This window comes from Macaca mulatta, chromosome 10, assembly GCF_049350105.2.
Source record: "Macaca mulatta isolate MMU2019108-1 chromosome 10, T2T-MMU8v2.0, whole genome shotgun sequence".
NCBI classification, from domain to species: Eukaryota; Metazoa; Chordata; class Mammalia; order Primates; family Cercopithecidae; genus Macaca; species Macaca mulatta.
The window spans coordinates 34,197,633-34,217,247 of NC_133415.1; the positions used below are offsets into that span (position 1 = coordinate 34,197,633).

General features: G+C 51.6%; 1 protein-coding gene and 1 long non-coding RNA gene across 35 annotated transcripts in view; one reads left to right on the plus strand and one right to left on the minus strand.

The window, feature by feature from the left end:
* Window positions 1-19,615, plus strand: part of MICAL3 (microtubule associated monooxygenase, calponin and LIM domain containing 3) — a 232,361-nt gene that overhangs the window by 143,766 nt on the left and 68,980 nt on the right. For 19 of the 33 annotated variants that reach the window (XM_077950755.1, XM_077950757.1, XM_015149677.3 and 16 more), the window contains exons 20-24: window positions 186-293; window positions 2,747-2,854; window positions 3,575-3,761; window positions 10,104-10,192; window positions 11,108-11,195. In XM_077950755.1, coding sequence (XP_077806881.1) covers window positions 186-293; window positions 2,747-2,854; window positions 3,575-3,761; window positions 10,104-10,192; window positions 11,108-11,195 — 580 coding nt within the window. Of the gene's footprint in view, window positions 1-185; window positions 294-2,746; window positions 2,855-3,574; window positions 3,762-10,103; window positions 10,193-11,107; window positions 15,915-19,615 lie in introns of those variants that run through there. The other 14 variants (XM_077950775.1, XM_077950777.1, XM_001103660.5 and 11 more) reach the window with 2 other exon arrangements.
* LOC144331963 (uncharacterized) lies at window positions 15,841-19,354 on the minus strand. 2 transcript variants are annotated; one of them, XR_013399621.1, is made up of 2 exons: window positions 18,431-19,354; window positions 15,841-17,047 (listed from the first exon to the last, which is right to left on the minus strand). It is a non-coding gene; the product is annotated as an uncharacterized LOC144331963 (long non-coding RNA). The 2 variants fall into 2 exon arrangements; XR_013399620.1 differs by lacking the exon at window positions 18,431-19,354 and adding an exon at window positions 17,856-17,968.

The window sequence follows — 19,615 nt, forward strand, 5'->3', positions numbered from 1 at the left end:
GCAAAACGGAAGCCTTGCATGGGCCACTTATGCTTCTGGGAGCTACTTTTTTTTTAGTACACATGGCATTTAGATAAAGGTCTAGAGTAAAAGGCTGTACAACTGCCAATCATCTTATGTTCAGAGGTCAGTGTGTGACTTAACATTTCCTTTAATTTTGTTTTTCTCCATCTTGTATTTTATAGCCAGAGCCCGAACCTCCTCGTCGATTTTTTGTCGACCAGTGGGAGCTTTCTCTTAGTCTCCGCTCCTCTGCCCGCCCCGCCTCTCCCTCCTCCGACTCCCTCCGACAGGTAGCATGGCCTAGGACTCACTAAAACTCTGCCCTCTGCAGCCTCCACTCACTTCACTTTTGCGAGTGTCATGTGCCCCAGGAGGTTGCAGGGTTCCTCACTTGGGCCTGTCTCCTGTAGGGAGCCGGCTGCATGTGTCGCTGTCTGCGTATGTCGGTCTGGTGTGTGAGGGCTGTGGCACACTCCTCAGCTAAAGTGGCTGCTGGCTTTCGTCCAACTGTATTTGACACATCCAGGTCTGTCGATGTGAACCGGCTTTGATGCTGTTTCAACTATATCAAATAATAATAAACGTTTTTCGGCCACTGGCTTTTTTAACTTCACATGTCTTCCAAAATAGTATGTGTTACAAAGTAGGAGCCGCAGTGTAACTAAATCACCTCAGTGGAGGGGTGACCATGCAGTGTTCTGGCTGCCTGTTGTCATCATTTGAGGAGTGAACGCGGCTGTCACCTGAAGTAGCGCTGGTCCAGTTGTGGGGAGTTTCTAGAGAGATTGGAAGATCTCTTTGCCACTCCTGTTGGTATTTCCCATCCTGGGTTGACGCCGGACCTCCCGGCATATGTGCATGGTAGCATATGCACACATGTGGTGTGCAGCAGGATCGATCCTGCAATTGCTACATTTCTGCTACTTTTTAAGAGGGATGAGAAGGAAACCATCACTTTTCATGCCAGAAACAAGTAGAACTTGAGCCTTCACCTCTCTTGTAGGGATGCTCGTCAGTGTTGCCGACTTGCTGAGAACTGAATGTGGCAGATGCCTTTGCGTGGGCAGCCCCAGACTGTCACTGCTGAGGTTGATGGTTTAGTTCAGGAGAGAAAGGTCCTGGCTGAGCAGTGAGGGCCCAGGGCTGGCTTGGTGTCCTGGCCTCATACTTGGCATCTGGCCCACACTCCCCTCCCCTGTGTCTGCTGCAGAATGAGAGAAATGCCATTTTCTGCTCCCTCAGTGTCAGCTATTAAGTTATCTGCTCAGCTCTGCCTGGTGTCTGTCGGTCCCAAGCCTAAACTTCCTTAGTGTGCCTAAAGAAGGTTTAGATCTAAGAGCCATGTGTTTGTCTTGGCCACTAATAGGTATAATCTGTGAAGTTAATGGGCAAATGGCACCAATCCTTGGGAATCTTATTTTTGAATTAAAAACTATAATTGCTTCTTCAGCTCAGCTGAGCCTTGAGCTGAACCACAAGAACGGCTTCCTCATGTGTGCATCTGTGAGTCCCCCGAGCGCCTGCTTCCCCCTGCCCGGTGCTTCTGTGATTCTTCCTCACACGAGGCCTTATGCGTCTGTCCGTTCAGGCCATGCCCTAAGGGGGCTGTTGGCATCCCCAGGATAATGGCTCGTGGTGAGTTTCTGAGTCAGAATTAGGGTCAGGTTCCCCCCGGGGGCAGGGAGCCCCCTTCCTCCATGAAGTTCATGAGAGGAGCGCCACCCACGTGGTGGCGTGGCCATCTCCACATGGAAGGGTGACCTGGGTGTGGGAGTCTCTAGAGGACTTCCTCTCAGGACAGGTCACGGCAGGGCTGCCTGGGCACCCAGCTTAGCTGCGAGCAGGGCGGCTCACAGTGGAGACCTGGAAGTTTCTCTCGTGGTTTCTTCAGTGTTGCCAGAAAGAGGCTTGAGTTGGTTGGGTTTTTTTCTCTCACCTTTCTTCAGCCTCTAAAGTAATCCCTCCTGGCCTAGAACACATTCCCACCTCCCTGGGCTGATGGAGCAGCTTGGCTGCACGGCCACACCTCGTGGCCAACACGCCCAGCCCAGTCTAGAAGGCTTTGGCCTCAGCACCTGGATGGGCCACACGGGCCTCATCATGCTGCCCTCAGACCCCCAATACCATCAGCAGGGAGAATGGGCTGAGAAGGCTTCTTCCAAAACAGCCTGGGAGCATTGGCTGCCTGTGGCAGGCATTGTAGGGTCAAGCATCAGGAAGCAGGAAGAGATGGCAACGTCCGCTACCCACACGGAGGCGGCCTGTGCAGGAGCGAGCATGGCTCCTTCTGAGTGAGGAGATGGCCTCCTGGACCGTGAAAGGCGGCGTCAGCCCGGGCACCACTGCGTGCATGGGGGTGCCCCTCGAGTTCTGGGAACGCAGCCCAGCTGCGCAGGACCCAGGCCCTGCCTGCCCGTCTCTGCGCGTTCGCCCTGCCTTCTACCACTATTGCCTGGAATTGTGCAGTCCGCAGAGATGGGAGAGACCCAGTTCTTCCCGAGGAAGACGCTTTCCCTGCAGCGGTCCTGTCTGTGCTGGTACCCGTGTGGACACTGACACGATGTTTTTCTTACCACCCGGTTTCCCTGCCTGTGAGCACTGTGTTGGCATGGTTTGCTGCTGCACCTTGTATTCAAATTGCACTTCCCAGAGATTTCTTTTTTTCCCATGTCTTCTTAATATATGTATTTTTTTCCTTCTCATTTCCCTTCATTCTGGTCATTTTGTAACCTTCAACCAATAGAAGTATATAAAGATGTACACGGGCGGAGTGAGCTCATTGGCTGAGCAGATAGCCAATCAGCTTCAGAGGAAAGAACCACCCAAAGCCCTTCTAGACAAGAAGGAACTGGTAAGAGACGTCTCCAGGCACTGTCTAGCTAGACGCAGCACAGCCGTGGGAAACACACCTGTGTGCTTGAGTCGCTTGTAACTTGTGTAGCCCGTGTATGCCATGCAGTAATCGCTTTTGAGGTTGTCTGGATTTTGATAACCAAATTTCTAAGACTGCAGTAGTTGTTGTGTGAGTCCAGGGACCCACATATATTCACATGAACTACGTCAGCACTGAATAGATACAGATACAGCTACCCTCAGAACAGGACTCTGCCAGCGTTTCCATTTGAGCTGGGGACCCTCGGGCCCCTTCTTGCCTTCTTCCATGTGCGTCTTTTCCATCGTGCCCCTCCCAACCCTTCTCACCCCTCTCCCTCCATTGCTGTTTCTCTAAGACTCTTTCTTATCAGTGTTTCCCAGCGTCGCCAGGCTGTATCATAGCATTACTCAAGTCTGGTGTGAGGCACTGTGATGCTGGCTCCCTCGTCCGCGGCAGCCTGACCTGGGCTTTCGCGGTTGTGCCCAGTGTTCCTTGTCAGCGCGTGGAGGCAGTGACCGTGGTGGTGCCGTCACTCTGTGGCAGAGCCAAGAGCACGGTTGACCCTAGCCAGTCAGTAGTCTGTCTCAAAGCAGACCACTTAGCGAGGGTTGGCTTTGTCTCGCCAGGCTGTGCCTCTAGGAGGGCCCGTGCGGCACTCCCTGAGGTGCTCCCCTTCCTCCCGACCGCCACCTGCAGGGCTCCATGAAGAAGGAGTTCCCGCAGAACCTGGGAGGCAGCGACACGTGCTACTTCTGCCAGAAGCGGGTCTACGTGATGGAGAGGCTGAGCGCCGAGGGCAAGTTCTTCCACCGGAGCTGCTTCAAGTGCGAGTACTGCGCCACCACCCTGCGCCTGTCGGCCTACGCCTACGACATCGAGGATGGTGAGACACCCCACGCCTCAGGTCCCACGGAGAAACTGGGCTTGGACAGTGTTTCCATCTGAGCTGGGCGCCTTCGGGCCCCTTCTGCCTTCTTCCATGTGCGTCTTTTCCATCGTGCCTCTCCCAACCTTTCTCGCCGCTTTCCCTCCACCGCTCTTTCTCTAAGACTCTTACTATCAATATTTCCCAGCGTCACCAGGCTGATGAGAATGGCATGCGTTTACCCAAGTCATTTCCCTGACTTCAGGGACACTTACTTGTGTTCTGACCTCAGGCTGTGAACTTGAGATAAAAGGAACACAAGATGAGGTTTTCGTCTTTACTTTACAGAAGGGGACTTGCACATCCATAGAAGTCACATATTTTGCCTCAGGTTGATGATGACAGCAAGTTGGAACTGGGTCCCAGGCCCCTGGGTTCTCAGACATTTGCTCTTGGAGATGCCTGCAAGGTGGCCCGTGTTAACGCCTCTCTGGCATCCGTCTGATCTCTCTTTGGTGGGTTGTGAACCACTGCACAGGGCCTGAATCTGATTTACTGTGGTGTTCAAGGCCTGGTCTTTGGCAACATGTGCCAGTTTTTACAATGAAAAGACCTTGAGGTAAACAGTAGAGAATTCTGCACACAGATGATAGAGCCGTCATGATGGGCAGAGGCAGGCTGGCTGCCATCTGAGGACCCTGCATTGATGACCCCCATCCCCATTCCTATAGGATGCTGCAGGGACTTCGTGGAAGGCAGTCTTATAGATTCCAGAGTAATGAGGGGGCCTAGATTAATAGGAGAGGCAGTAATCTTTATAAGGTGGCATAAAGACCCTGACATTGATAGAAGATTGCGTGGCTGTGAGATCATACAGTGATGTCATCTAGGAGAGGGATGCCATGCAATTAGGACCTAGTCACTTCAGCTGTCCCGAGGATGAACAGACGGGCACCTCTGTCAGAAGGAGCAAGGAAGGAGCCCAGAGAGGTGAGCCGAGACAGACTGACTCCTGCATGGTGCCTGGCCCTTCTACTGTGTTGGTAAAAAGCACTCCGAGTCGGGGAAGAGTGGAAGAATTAGGATGCTGTTTAGATAAGGCAGGCAGATGGTTTGCTGTCAAGTCTTCTGTTCCACCTCTCCCACACACCTGCTCTCTGGATAGCACGTTTGATCTCAAGGATGGGGCCTGGCAGAGGGAGCCACCCAACCTCGCTCAGCTGTCCCTGATGCTCAGGGTGTTCTAGTTAGCCTCTCACCGTGGAGTCTGCCCGGAAAAAAGATGCTGCAAGGCACAGCTGATTGATCTGCGGGTACTTTTGCCCATGGGTGTGTGTGCATCTTTGCTGCCTTCTGTGAAAGATGCGGAAGTGTAATGTGTGCCTCCAGGAGCTCACGGTCCTGTGGGGATGGGGCCTATGAGTAGCAGCAGGCGACACGAGTACGTGCAGCAAACGGCTCGGTGCACAGCCTAGGTTGTGGCTTTGTAGACGCGCGGGGAGGAGGAAATCTGTGAAGTTCAAGAGCGGCTTGGAATGACCTCGCTGACCCTTGGCTAGACTTCGAGAGAGAAGGGTATGGTGGCGGAGTAGAGGGCAGACGTGCGCACCTGGCAGGACCTCGGGTGGCAGCGAGAGGCCGGGACAGGATGAGGCCAGCCTGATTGAGTGCAGTATTCTTAACACTGGAGCAGAGAAGACAGCCGTTCTAAACCAGCTCCCCAAATTTTAACCCAGCTAAAATTTTCATCAGCTTAGCCCCTCCACAGACCTCCCCCTCATCTGTCAGAGGACAGATGGACTACAGCCAGTAAGGAACTTTAGGGGCACTGAAGTTTTTTATTTATTTTATTTTTTTTTTTTTTTTGAGACAGAGTCTCACTTAGTCGCCCAGGCTGGAGTGCAATGGCGCGATCTCGGCTCACTGCAAGCTCCGCCTCCTGGGTTCACGCCATTCTCCTGCCTCAGCCTCCCGAGTAGCTGGGACTACAGGCGCCCGCCGCCTTGCCCGGCTAATTTTTTGCATTTTTAGTAGAGACGGGGTTTCACCGTGTTAGCCAGGATGGTCTCGATCTCCTGACCTCGTGATCCGCCCGCCTCGGCCTCCCAAAGTGCTGGGATTACAGGCGTGAGCCACCGCGCCCAGCCAGGGGCACTGAAGTTTTAGCCTGTTTTTTATCCAAGTTGCCGAGTGTCTCAGAAGTCTAACTGAAGAGGCTCAGAGAACAAAGAATAAGCTGGGGAGGTTGTGGCATGAGGAAGTAACCGAGGCCTTTTGCTGGGCCCCAACTCATCACGCCCTTTGTCCTCACAACAACCCCATTAGGTAACTCTTTTTATTATTGTAATCAGAAGTCAGGAAGCTGAGTTCAGAGAACTTACATATTGTTTGTCCAAGTTGACACAACTAGTAGTAGCTCGCTTGCACCAAATGACACCTAAGATTCATTCCAGGGCAGAGATTCAGGGATTGTGACTCCAGGCCCGCTGCCAACTCCATACTAGTAAATTAAGAATCATATTTGAAGATGTCCCCGTGTTTTACTTGTGGTGGTATTTGTTCTGTCTTCAGCTCTTTCTCGAGGATGCCGTCTGCTCAAACACAGAGCTGCGCTTTTTTTTTGCGAAGCATTAGCTCATTTGTGATCGCTGCCAGCTCTTAAGACAAGGACTCTAAATTAGTGTCAGGCCTTCCCTGTCATCTTGAGAAGACACACACACCACTTCCACAGGTGGTGTGTGCAGGGTGGCCCTCATCAGTGACGAGCCTGAGACTGTCTCCATGCCTGCCTCTGTTACACCCCAGTCTGTTTCCACAGAGCAACTGGAGGGATTTTAAAAGGTGTGACTTGGATCTCACCAATGTCCTAGCCAGTGCCGTGCAGACAGAGCCCACAACTTTGTCCCAGGTGGAGAGAGCATTGCGTGTCCGCCCCAGCCTCTGCTGTCAGCTGCCCCCAGTGTGCTGCTCTCTTTGCTCCAGTGTCTTTCCATCCCATAAGCGTAATGAAGCCACTGCTCCTTAGGACGTGGCTCTGCTGTGTCCTCTCCTGGAGTACACCCCCTGGTCTCCACAGAGTGAGCTGCACGTGGCCCACATCTCCATGTGGCGCTCCTCAGAGAGGGGTCTGGCTCTTTTGAAAGAGGGCAGCTGCCCAGGCACCGGTGCGCCCGTGTGATTCTCCATGCAGGGCTCGCACTGTGTCATCTTACCCATGCGTCTCGGGAGAACAAGTCTGCCTGCCTGGGGCTCTCGGTGTTCAGATCGGTGGCTGTCATACAGTGGCACTCAGGCCTGGGTGAGTGAATGAATGGACGGCCCACTTGACCTTGGGTTTGCCCTGTGGCCATCTGTTTTCTCCATTTCCCTTTTCCAGTCACTCCCGTATTCAGTTATCAGGATCCTTAATTTGGACCATTGAGAATCAAGTCACTTGACTGAATCACCCACAATTCGTAGCTAATTTTTAAAAACATAGCAAGGCTGGGTTTACCACTGAGGCAGGCATGGTAGTGTCGTGGTAGTGCAGGCTCTGGCACCAGCATCCTGGACCACATCCGCCTCTGCGGTTCACTGACTGGGGGACACGCTGGGCAGGTCGCTCAGCCTTCTGTGCCTCACTGAGGAAGAGGTGGATACTAATGGCACCTGCGTCACCGGCTTGTTTGAGGATTAAATGAGTTGATAGATGGAAAGCAGTTAAAGTAGTGTCTGGCACTTGGCAAATGTTAACATTAAAATTAGCTTCTTTTTTTTTTTAAATAAGCAAAAAGTGCCATCGTCTTGAGTTTGGGAAGGGATATGGGGAGATGCGCATGATTTGTGCCACCTCATTTAATATCTCCACCTATGAAGTGGGTACTGTGTTCATCTCCATGGGAGGAGACATGTTCCAAAAGACAGATGAGTTCACACGGCTGCTGAGCAGTTGAGACGGTGTTGGAACTGAGATCACGCTTAGCGCTCACGTTCCTCGCGTCGTCTGTACTGCCTTCCTAGAGAACACAGGTTGCTGGAACTTTCTGATTAGCCTTGGAGGTCTTGTTTCCGAAGTGTAAACCTCCTTTATTAGTTGAGGATACCAGAGCAGGGTTCAAGGAGGATTCGGTTGAGTTCAATTGAGTTAGAGTTGAAGATCTGGGATTCCACTTTTGCAAAAACAAGCAAATTGATGTAGGAAAAAAATAGAAGGAAGAAATGAAAGCCATGATAGCATTTTAGTTTTCTGATACTGTAAGAAGCAATGCTCTTGGTTACAAGTAATAGAAACCCAGTGCAGATTACAGTTGCAGCCTTAGCTTTACAGCTTCCGGCCAGATAGCAGTCCTCAGGGAAGGGCTGCCCCTTCCCTCACCTCCCTCAGCATCCCCATAACGTCTCCAGCGAGCCTGCCTTTAGCCACATGCCAGTCCCCAGAGCACCCTGTCCTGGGTGGGGTGGAGGGAGTGAGTCGCTGAGTGGCCTGGGTCATGTGTGACTGGTGGTGGAAGCTCAGGCCACGTGGTTGCCAACCCCTGTCAGAGTCTCATGGAGGAGGGAAGAGTATTTCTTAAAGAATGAGATACAAAACAGACCAAAACAAGTAGCACATGATCCAAGCACTCGTACATCTTATCTTATCCTAATTATTGGTAGCCAACATGTACAAAAGCTGAGTGGCTTATTCAGATAGAAAAGGAAGTTGTGGCCAAGCTCCAGGCGACAACCCATGGCTCCACCCCCCTGGTGGAGAAACAGGCGGTAAGATTGGCGGGCGTTTGGCCGTCAGGGTCAGGTGTCACCACTGTAGAGTCTCTGCATCCTGACCAAGTGCCAGTAGCCAGTGAATCGTTCTGAGAAAGTATACTAAGCATTATGAAAAGTATTTAAAATCTGTGTCTTCCTAATAGATTTATTCAGCATTGGATAGGGAGTGCAGGTAAAACAAGTCAATTTCTCTGAAGGAAAAGAAGAAAGAATCAGATCATCAGGGAAAAGGAAAGGGAAGAATGCCATCTTACCCTTATTTTCTTTGACATTTAGGTCCTCTTGTAGCTTTGAGATCAGGGAAGCTCATTTGTCTAAGAAGCAGTCTCTACAAATGAGGAAAGTGAAATGAGATTACTTCTGTTTCAGCAGTTTGTTTTTTTTGTTTTTTTTTTTTTTTTTTGAGACGGAGTCTCGCTTTGTCGCCCAGGCTGGAGTGCAGTGGCCGGATCTCAGCTCACTGCAAGCTCCGCCTCCCGGGTTTACGCCATTCTCCTGCCTCAGCCTCCCGAGTAGCTGGGACTACAGGCGCCCACCACCTCGCCCGGCTAGTTTTTTGTATTTTTTTTAGTAGCGACGGGGTTTCACCATATTAGCCAGGATGGTCTCGATCTCCTGACCTCGTGATCCGCCCGTCTCGGCCTCCCAAAGTGCTGGGATTACAGGCTTGAGCCACCGCGCCCGGCCTCAGCAGTTTTTATAGTAGGGTTTATCACTTGAGATTCAAAAGTCTTCGCTCTTTAAGTGAGAGTAAAAAAATGACTCTGTGGGTTAGTTCCATTACCAAAGTCATGGGGAAATTCAAGTCCAGTGTTGTTCAGATTTTTCTGACCACATTCCCCATGGGGATACACATTACATTGAGACCCAGACACAGCTGCAAGTTCCAAGAAGTAATGTTTTATTCTCATCGCGCCACAGTACACTCTAGTTTCGTTTCATTTCGTTTCGTTTCTGTTCTATTCTGTTCTGTTCTATTCTATTCTATTCTATTCTATTCTATTCTATTCTATTCTATTCCATCCTACTTATAGTCCATTGCAGTATTTTTTGTTTTCTAATGTCCTTTCCTGCTGATCCTGACCCTCTGAGGGGACTGGGAGGGGGTGAGGGATAGGGTGCAGGAGGGGGAGCAGCAGAGATGGGCCTGTCAGAGCCGATGCCTAGCGATGCCACACCCCTGCAGCCTCCACGCCTCCACCCCTGCAGCCTGCACCCCGTACTTGTATTCATTCTTGCTTTCCCCAGCAATGCTACTCCCAGCGTTTCATGTGACCACATCTTTGTTCCTCACACACTGCCACTTTGTTTGCTGGCCCTGCCACACAGGCCTCACATCTTCGCTCTGGGCACTGATTGGGTGATGGCTCAATGGCCTTCACATTCCCAAAGGAAAAGACCCCGTTCAGGCCAGGGGAGAGGAGGGCTAGAATCAAAGTTTACTGGGAGAAACTGGCTTCCCAGTAAACCAGAAAGCTGGGCCCAGGGAAGGCTGGGTGGCTTGATGGCCTCCTGAGGCTGGAGGAGATGGAAAGGAGTGGCTGAGACCAGGGAGGCACGTTCAGGATCGGTGCCTGGCTCATCACCTCTGTCCCTGCCTCTTGCTGTCCACAGGTAAATTCTACTGTAAGCCACACTACTGCTATCGACTCTCTGGCTACGCACAAAGGAAGAGACCAGCGGTGGCTCCCCTGTCTGGAAAGGTAATGGTGACCGTCCTGTAAGTGGGGGAGAAGCAGTGGGTGTTGCAGCAGTGTGGCTATGGGCCAAGGGCGGCCAACGTGCAAAGACCCCTGCGGCCTTGCCTCTCCTGGGAGTGGGGAGGGCCCGAGACGCAGTGGCACCCCAGGTGGGGAGGGAACCAGCTTTTCATGGATGATCTGAGGTTGCCTCGCTAAGGTGAAGGCTCCACCTGCCGCCTGAGTGGGACCCAGGAGATGATGCAGCTCTCCGTCTCAGCTGCGTAGACATCTGCCTTTGTCAACACACATCTTTCTGAGAGGACACCCTGCCACTGGGGTGATGCCCACTCATGTTCCACATGATTAAAGCCTCCCCCAGAAGGGCAGAGTGGGAGAGAGACTCTGTCCGGAGGATCCCTCTGCTCCTCGGTGACCCCACCCTCACTCCCCACAGCCAGAGGGCGCCATGCCTACAGGGCCTTTCACTCATTCTGTGAGTTATTTGAGAACTTTTTCCTTTCTTATGCTCTCTTTAATGAGGGTGGCTTCTCCACCTCTCTCTGCCAAGGTGAACCCAGCAGTCTCTTCAGCATGGCTGCCACCTTGTCAGCACGCCTGCCTGTCAGTCCCCCTTGAGGGCTTCTGTTGCCCGCAGAGGGACTTGCAGGAAGAGGTGCACCTGGGTGGAACTAGACGTTGATTCCTGGTGACTCAGGAGGCTGAGATGGGAGGATTGCCTGAGCCCAGGAGGTCGGGGCTGCAGTGAGCTATGATGACGCCACTGCACTCCAGCCTGGGCGACAGCAAGGCCTTGTCTCTTAAAAATAAATAAACAAAATTTAAAACCAGCCTGTCAGATTGTCAGTGCCTCTGGGGCTTTGAGGATTTGAGTGCATCAGTCAGAGCCACTCTTGTTTTTCTCATGAACTTTCCTAGGAGGCCAAAGGACCCCTGCAGGATGGCCCCACCACAGACGCAAACGGACGGGCCAACGCCGTGGCCGGCTCGACTGAGAGAACCCCAGGTAGCCTCACTTCCTTGTTTGGCTGGGTGGCGCGTCACTCCCTCGGCCTCTGTGACAAGGCCAAGGGCATGAGCCAGCACCTCCAAAGCAACATTTCTTCATTCGGGCATCAAGTGGCCCAAAACCCTCTGGACTCCTTTTTCATGTGCCAGCTGCTTGCGTTCGGAGTCCCCTTTCTCTATGGCCTGTCGGAGGTGCTGGTGCAAATCGGAGGGGAGTTCCGCTGGCAGGCTGTGGCCCAGTGAGGGGGCCATCCGGTGGGCGGCAGAGCCGTGAAGTGCGATCCCTCAGCCCCGTCCCGCAGCATCACACATGAGGGCGGCCCTGGTCCTGTGTGGGTAGACAGGAGCTTGCAGGCACTCAGAGACTGCTCCCATTACCACTCCTGATGAGGCCAAGGCCACTCGGCCCCTCATGCAGTTTGCTTCCAAGCTCCTCTGACGGCCTGGAGCTGCGTTGATTAAGCCCCGTGGTCTGGCTTTGCATTCACCTTCACTTAAGATTCTGCATCCTGTTCCGTGTCACTGTGTCTGGATGAGCTGTGGCTGCTCTCCTGTCTGCCCTGCACTGTGATGGGGCATGCCCTGTCCTGACCCCGTGGCCACTGGGCTTCTCATGAGGTCCCAGCCCTCACCTGTCCCACTTTCATGACCACTTCCTTGTGTTGGGAGGTGAACAAAACCATCTCTACCTCTAAAAACACATTTATTCTTGTCATAGCATGGCAGGACTTGCCAGGTTTGTGGGTACAAGGCCTGTTGGGAAGAATTATGTAGGTTTTTTCCTTAAAATGGCCTCTCTCGGCTCCATGTAAAACTTGCCTGAGATGCGTCCGCAGCTCCACAAACTGCTGGGTGTTCTGAGTGTCCCACGTGCAGCTCCAGGCGGTTCACAGCCCAGGGTCACTGGAGTAAGAGGGGGCCAGCAGGGCTGTGTTTCTGTCTGTCACACTTTTCTCTTGTTCAAAACACATGTATCTCAAGCAGCTATGTACAAAACTCGTAAAAATGGAAGATGGTCAGCCAATGCCAGGAACTGTGGAGGAGTTGGTCATAGAATTCCTGTGGTGGGACAAGAGAATTACCCATTTGGCCCTCACTGAGAGGTTCCAGAGATGCTTCCTTTCCCTTCCCTAAGAGCTGGTTCATGTAGGCCTTGTGGTGCTCATTCTGGGAGAGGGAGAAGTGCCCAGAGGCCAGGCGGCACACCCTGGGAGCACTGAACTGGAGGCCGAGACCCAGCAAACCCCCGCCAAGCCGGGTGAACTCAGCTTCTGCTACTGAACGTGCCCTTGTTATAATCTGAGCAAATTGTTTAAGTGCCCTGCAGGTGGGACCAACATTTTAGAGCCATGTTTCAACCATTAATGACATTTAAACCTTCTGCAGTCTTGAAGATCTTTATAATCTGTCTTAAGTACCAACAGGCCTTTGCAGCTGACACTCTCAGAGCACGGGCAGAATCACTGGTAGAGGAAAATAACCAACGGGGTCTAGGCAGAGACTTCGGCTTATGCTATAGAATATACATTCGTTTGGGGAGAGCGCCACCTTGTTAGTCTGGGCCCTGTTTCAGCAGAGATGGATTTTCTGAGGAACCTGACTACTCAGTAGAACAACTCAAAAGAGATTAAACTTTCCATTTGGGTTTGGAGTACAGAACATTCTTTAAAAAGAATGAAACACAACGAAGTTTAGGTTATTTCTGAATGAAGCCAGGTTTGCTGACTTTCCCATCTGGTTCAGGTTGCCATTCTTGCCATCTAATTGAAAGTATAATGGGTTTCAGGTTTTTGGGAGTTCTAAAGAATTAAGGGTTCCACAGAGAAGAAGAATGTTCTACGTAGTGGGGAGAGAGGGTGAGAGCTGGCAGTGTGGTTAAAGGACAAAACCTCCAAGAAAGAGTCAGAGCCCTGAGGACGTCTCGGTCCATGTGGCTCTCGATCCTGAGCCAGAAGGTGACTTGGTATAGCACGGGAGTTCACAATGTGGTGTCCCGAAGGAATCACAGTGTGGACCCATACAGTTAATGACAGGCACTGTCCCCCAGCTTAGGCGGCAAAGGTCAGTGAAGCTCAGGGCTGAGGGGCTCACCCTCCAGCAGCTCAGAGTCCGGAGCACCTTCCCGGTGAGCTCCCTCTGCTGCTAGCCTCGGTCGGAAAGGAACAGGATTATGGGCGGTATTTTATGGCTGGCGTGAAATAGATACCTTTTTCTCCTTTGATAGAGATTTCCTTCTTTAAATATGAAACTGAAGCTTTGATGACTTAACTAGACTTCCTTTTGAAAAATTTCAGAAAAGCTCAGGTGTGGCTGGGCGCGGTGGTTCACGCCTGTAATCCCAGCACTTTGGGAGGCCGAGGCGGGTGGATCACGAGGTCAGGAGATTGAGACCATCCTGGCCAACATGGTGAAACCCCGTCTCTACTAAAAATACAAAAAATCAGCTGGCGTGATGACATGCACCTGTAGTCCCAGCCTTTCAGGAGGCTGAGGCAGGAGAATCTCTTGAACCAGGGAGGCAGAGGTTGCAGTGAGCCAAGATCGCACCATTGCACTCCAGCCTGACAATAGAGCTAGACTCCATCTAAAAAAAGAAAAAAGAAAAGGGAAAGCTGAGGTATTTCAGGGCCCCAGAATGTATGTGGTAGAGACTAGTCATTAGCGCAGACCCATGGTAGCCACCTCCGCTGTGTGCTCGACCGGAAGAGGCCATGATGAAGGCCTCGATTCTCTTGTGTGTAACTCAACCATCCTCCGTAGACCTACGTCCCCAGGAGGCAGGGCTGGTAAAGCTATGACTGGGCAGTGTTTGACCCAGCTGTGCTTTTACTCTGTGCCTCCTCTTTATATTGTGGCATTTCTTCTCCTTTATGTTCTTTTTCTTTCTATGCCAAAATTCTTGCTATTGCCAAAACAAAAACAAAACAACACACCCGTACCCAATTAAACCCACAGTTCAAAGAACCCACACTAGGTCGGCTTTAAAGTGTTGTCTTTCTCTGGTAACCAAATCTGTACCTGCTGCCTAATTTAGTGTTTGGGGGCATTGTTTACAGTATTTTTGTTTGTAATGTGCTTTTAATATAGAAATTCTCTTTTTTGTTCTTAAATCTATAAATGCTCTGTTTCCAAGCTTATACTTACTACTGCATATTAGTGGTCCTGGCACAGATTTTCTTACCCTGGCCTCGTACTATCCACCATGACTTTAGAAAAAGTTTGAACAACAATAGGCAGAGAAAGGAAATCCCCAAATGGGATTATTTCCCCCTGGGACATAAGAAGTTTAGTTGCAGGTTTCTTGAATTCGTTTTTGTCCAGAGGAATCTTCTTTTTATCTGATATGGTCGATAACCAAAAATGAAGCAGGGCAGCCGAAGGCATAGCCGGAAGGGAACAGAAGACCTTTTTCTGCCGAGTGCTCATCACCGGGTTCATTGGCAGTGCCGGCCAGAGATGGAAGGGGAGAAACACGTTAGTTTCCTCTCATCTTACGAAAAAGATGATCTGGAGTTAAAAAATGAAGGTCACAAGTGGCAGTTGCCTGACCCCTGTCCCCAGACACTCCTTTCCTGATAACCTTGAGGTTCCATAGTTCAGATCCTGAATGGGCTTTTAGGAAGTACAGGCCTTTCCCACACCAGCTAGAAGGGTAGCCAGGCAGTAGAATTTCATTCAACCCTAGGGTTCCCACCTGACAGAGGGAAGTTAGGAAGTCTTACTGCTTCCCAGGTCCTCTTCCCTTCTAGGCATTTATGGAAAGCCTTTTAGTAGAGCAAGGGAATTCTGCAATCCAGCTTACCTCCCGCCTGACCCCAAGAGCCACAGTTGACAGTGATGTGTGAGTGTGTTTAGGTACACGTTTATATGTATATAGATATAATTGCACATAAATGGGTAGATATTTATTTATATATTGCACCCTAAATTACAGTAATAATAATAATTGTGAAGCTGTTTCCAAAGCTTCTTGTTCTAGTTCTGAGAACCACGGGAGCCTCACACTGGGGAGCCGCACCCAGGTCAGGGCTTTGAGGACACACAGCAGCCTAAGGGCAGCATGCCTGTAAGGAAATGAGTGGGTGGGTATCTCAGAAAAGCAGCAGCACACACCCCCAAGAAATGGCCCCAAGAGCAAACTAGGACAGCAGGGTCTGCTGCCGCCGGGGCACCACAGAGAGCCGGGCACCCGCCTCACGCGTCTTCTGTCTGGCTTGCACACTGGCTCCACTGAGTTAGCTGTGTGAGCTCACTCCTGTCTTTTGGTGGTTAGTGCATCTTCAACTCTTTTCTGCAGGACACTGGAAGATTCTTAGGCCGTCCCAAAAGGGGTTCCACCATAGCCTTGAAGGTCTGAGCAGGGCACCAAGGGATTCACTTTTCTCCCGAGGCATTCAGCTTGGGGTGCATGCGGGAGGGGCGGACAGCCAGCCGGCTTCCCGGCGGCAGTACGAGAGCCCAACAGGAGAGGATTAGCTGTGCCAAGGAACACTCCGCTGCTGCCTGTCTACTGCCCGCCTTCTCTCAACCTTTATTTTTGCCCGTGTTTTTAACCTGTGCTCTTGTGAGTTCTTGGTGTGTTTCTTTGTGAGTTTTTATTTAATTGTGTAACTTTGTTTTTGCCGTTTACTGTGAAACCAAGGTGTCGTGCTTTTATTTATTTATTTTTTTTAACAAATGTTACATTCTTATTTAAGAGAATAAATTCCAAACAATCTTTGGGTTTCTGAGTTTTTCTTTTCCTTCCCTTTCTCTTGACCAGAGGGTGGGAAAGGGGGAAGCTCAGGCAGGTCTTGGGGGTGGGCTTGTGGCCGCTGTGGCTCAGGACTCCCACTCCGGGGGTCAGCAAGACAGCAAGGTGCAAAGTGGGGAAATAGGTTTTTATACCTGACATAGGTTCCCGTTAACAAAGGACTCCTGTGTAGGGGCTGGAGTGGTGCAAAGTTTTGCTTTGCAGCAGCTGCAAGTGGAGAAAAGCAAGACGGATGCTGCTTGTGCCCATGGGCCTCAGGTGCAGTCCGCCAGCAGGAGGGCCCGCTGGCTGGGCGGATGGAGGGGTGGAAATGCCACACAGAGCCTGGTCAACCATAGGGACATAGAGCTAGACACCTTCTTCCTGCCTCCAGCTGTGGCAGGGAGTTGGGGCCAGGGGCGTGTCTATCTTCTGCCTGGAGGCTCTGCCAGGCATGCCCGCAGGCGCAGCAGCCTTGCTCCTGGTGAGGTTGAAAGTTCTTGGTCTTTCCTCCCAAGCTGATTTCTCTCTCATGCTGTCTTTGGTGTGACCTGGACACTGAGCTGGGATGTCTGATTCTGTTTGGCCCTTCTCCAGCCTGGAGGGACTGGCCTGTATTAAAAACAGACTGTTCCCTTCTCACACACATTGCTGCTGGTTTTAGCAGCCATGGCACTGTTCCCACATTTTGCCACCTGCAGTGGGCACAGGCCTAGCCTCATGCTGAATTGGCCCAGGAGAGGGCACTGTGCTGTGGTGGGCAGAGCACTCAGCCCCAAGTCTGCACCTGCCAGGCCCTAGGCACTCGGGTGTTTTCATATGCAAGAGCCCTCGCTGGCCCCCGTCCCCCCGGAGCAGCTCTCTTGGCTTCCCCATAGATCAGAGCAGCAGGGCCCTCGGGTCTGCTTGGCATTCTCAACAGTCCAGGCCAGGGAGGACCTCACCCCCCAGTCGCTCACAGCTCTGCTGTGACACCGTCATTTTCCTCAGAGCCTTGCTGGTTCCGAGAGTCTGGGCAGTATCTCCTGGCCTACTTGTGGCCTGCCCTCTCCTTAGCCCTGAGGTCCGTAGCCTCTTGCTCCCCTTTCTCTGAAATAAGTCATTCAGAATCCTGGTGCCTGCAGAAAGGAGAGAAGGAAATAGGGTGTGGGAGGTGCAATAAGTGACAATAAATTAAGAGTCAGTAATAAGGATGGATACATAGATGTGCATAATTTTCAAATCTTAGCCCCTGGCTGCTGCTGCCTTCCCATTCCCCAGCAAAAAAGGGGAGGGGATGTTTAGAGCAATGCACTGAAGCTTCCAGCAGGAAGGTGGGGATTGTGTGGAATCAGAAATGGGATTCCGTGCTGCCCATTGGGAACACCCTGGAAAATCCCCTTTGGATCTCAGTTTCCTTCTGAAACTTCTTGAAATCTGTTCTCTTTTCTCAAAAATTCCTTGTCAGTTTCCCTAATTAACACACTGCCTAAGAAGAATGCCGTAGCACAGACATGGAAGGAGAGCAAGCTATGAAAATGGGCCACTCTATTTTCATGCTAAAAAATAGGGCAGGATAATGCCGTATAGGACCCAGGTCCCACAAGTGCCCCCGAGATAAAAACACCCATGTGGGGCTCTGAAAGGCAGCAGCCAGGCAGAGAGTTCAGGACGAGTCTCTCCAGATTCCAGCCCCTTTCACAAAGCCCTGAATCCTCCTTGAGACTCAAAAACCAGCCCTTGCAGCTCACTCAGCCAAGCTCCTCACAAGTGCCAGCAAGTAGATTAGTCATAATGAAACAAGGGGCGGCGAGGCCCATTGGCACTCCTGCCCAGGTCAGGTCATGGCACTGTGGTCTCCTCTCACCACCGCCCAGAATTCTCAGCACCCTGTTGGCTGCCAACACCTCTTTCTTTATAATTGCTCCTTGTCTCCTCACCGCTTACCTTGGCGGGAGGGGGTGGTAGGCTTGTGCGCAGAAACACCTTTCATTGCCCGGGAGGGGACACGGGCCTCCAGGCAAATGGGACTCTCCATCAATTACTTCCGGGTTCTACCAGCCACGTGAACACCAGCTCCCTTTTACTTCCTGTGGGCCAACTTCCACATCGCTTTGCAAAAGCAGTTTATGGACACTTTCTGAATATTTTGGGGGCACTTTAATGGGTCTCCAAGAAGGACAGTGGGCAAGAGGGTGAATCACTGCCAGCATCCTCACCCTAACTCAGGCTAGCTAAGCCCAACCTGGTCACTGATGTGCTTGTCCTCCCGACAGTAAGAAATGTGCCATGCACAGGCAGGATGTGCCCAAAACAGGAAGAAGGCACGTGCCCCTCAGAAGGCCCTCGTTGGCATGAAAGGGGAGTTTTGGAACACCCTTGCACAGACGGGGAGTCTAGGGCCCCAGCTCCGCCTCGCTGCAGACTCTTGGGGACGTGCAGGGACAGCTACTAGAAAAATCCTTACAGAACTTCTCTTGGCCTCTTGTGTTTTCTTTACCTCTATTTCTTTCTGTACTTACCCAGTTCTTTGTGCTTCTACGTTAATCACATGAGACTGCCCAGGTGTGACTGTTAAGTGACTGATTTCCTTATTCTGTGTTCTGTAAAACATCAGAGTTACTGCCACTTGATCACTCTTATTTCATAGACAGTGCAGCCTGATTTCTTTTAGGTCCATGCTTGGAACTGTTGGTCTTCAGTAATTGTTTTACATTGAGTAGGCCCTGTCCCCAGAAGAACCCAAAGCGTTTCAGCCCAGTGCCTCCTTCCTCGCTGGGATTCTGGAGCCTTCTGCAAGGTTGGATTGTCCCTGCACCTGCATCTCAGTGTTACCCCGCCTCGGCCAGTGCCAATTCCCCAGGAAAGGAAAACCAGTGGAAGGGCACGGGCCCTGAGTTGTTCTGGTGACAGGCGCTCCTTAAGGTAGAATTAATTCCTGAAGACCAACACCAGGCAAGGTCCCAAGGGCACCGGGACTCAGGGCTTTCGTGGGTCTGGGTTTTCCTCAACAAAAACCTGGCGAAACCAGCGCCGTTTTCCTGGCCGAGGCCTAAATGAGTATGTTTTCATGCTGTTCTGATGCTTTTCCGAGGCTAATGAAGCCAGGAACACTGTATAAGAGAGTTCCAGAGAGGGGCGTAGCCCTGGCGTTTGGTTGTTTCTTAGAGCTCAAAACTGAAAACCAAAAAGCATGATGAGCCGACTCTCCTGCACCTGAGGGAGAACAGCCAAGCCTCAGGGCCGTGTTCCCCAATCTTGCTGGCACCAGGGTCTGGCTTCATGGAAGACAGTTTTTTTCACAGACCGGGGTGGGCAGTGGTTTTGGGGTGAAACTCTTCCACCTCAGATCATCAGGCCTTAGGAGCATGCAGCGTGGGTCCCTCACATGCTCGCTGCACAAGAGGTTCCGGCTCCCGGGAGAATCTCGTGCCGCCGCTGATCTGACAGGAGGCGGAGCTCCGGCTGCTACACTCACTAGCCAGCCACTCCCCTCCTGCTGTGCGGTCTGGTTCCTGAGAGGCCGTGGGTCTGTGACCCAGCCGGGGCCACGGCACAGGGGGTGGGGACTCCTGTCGGAGTAGTTTTCGTGGACAAAGTACAACCTGGTAACCAAGGAAGAGCTGGTATCAATTAACAGGATTACAGCGGCATATTTATTTATGGTTGCCCTTTTCCCCAGAACTAAGACTCTCAAAAGACCAGGT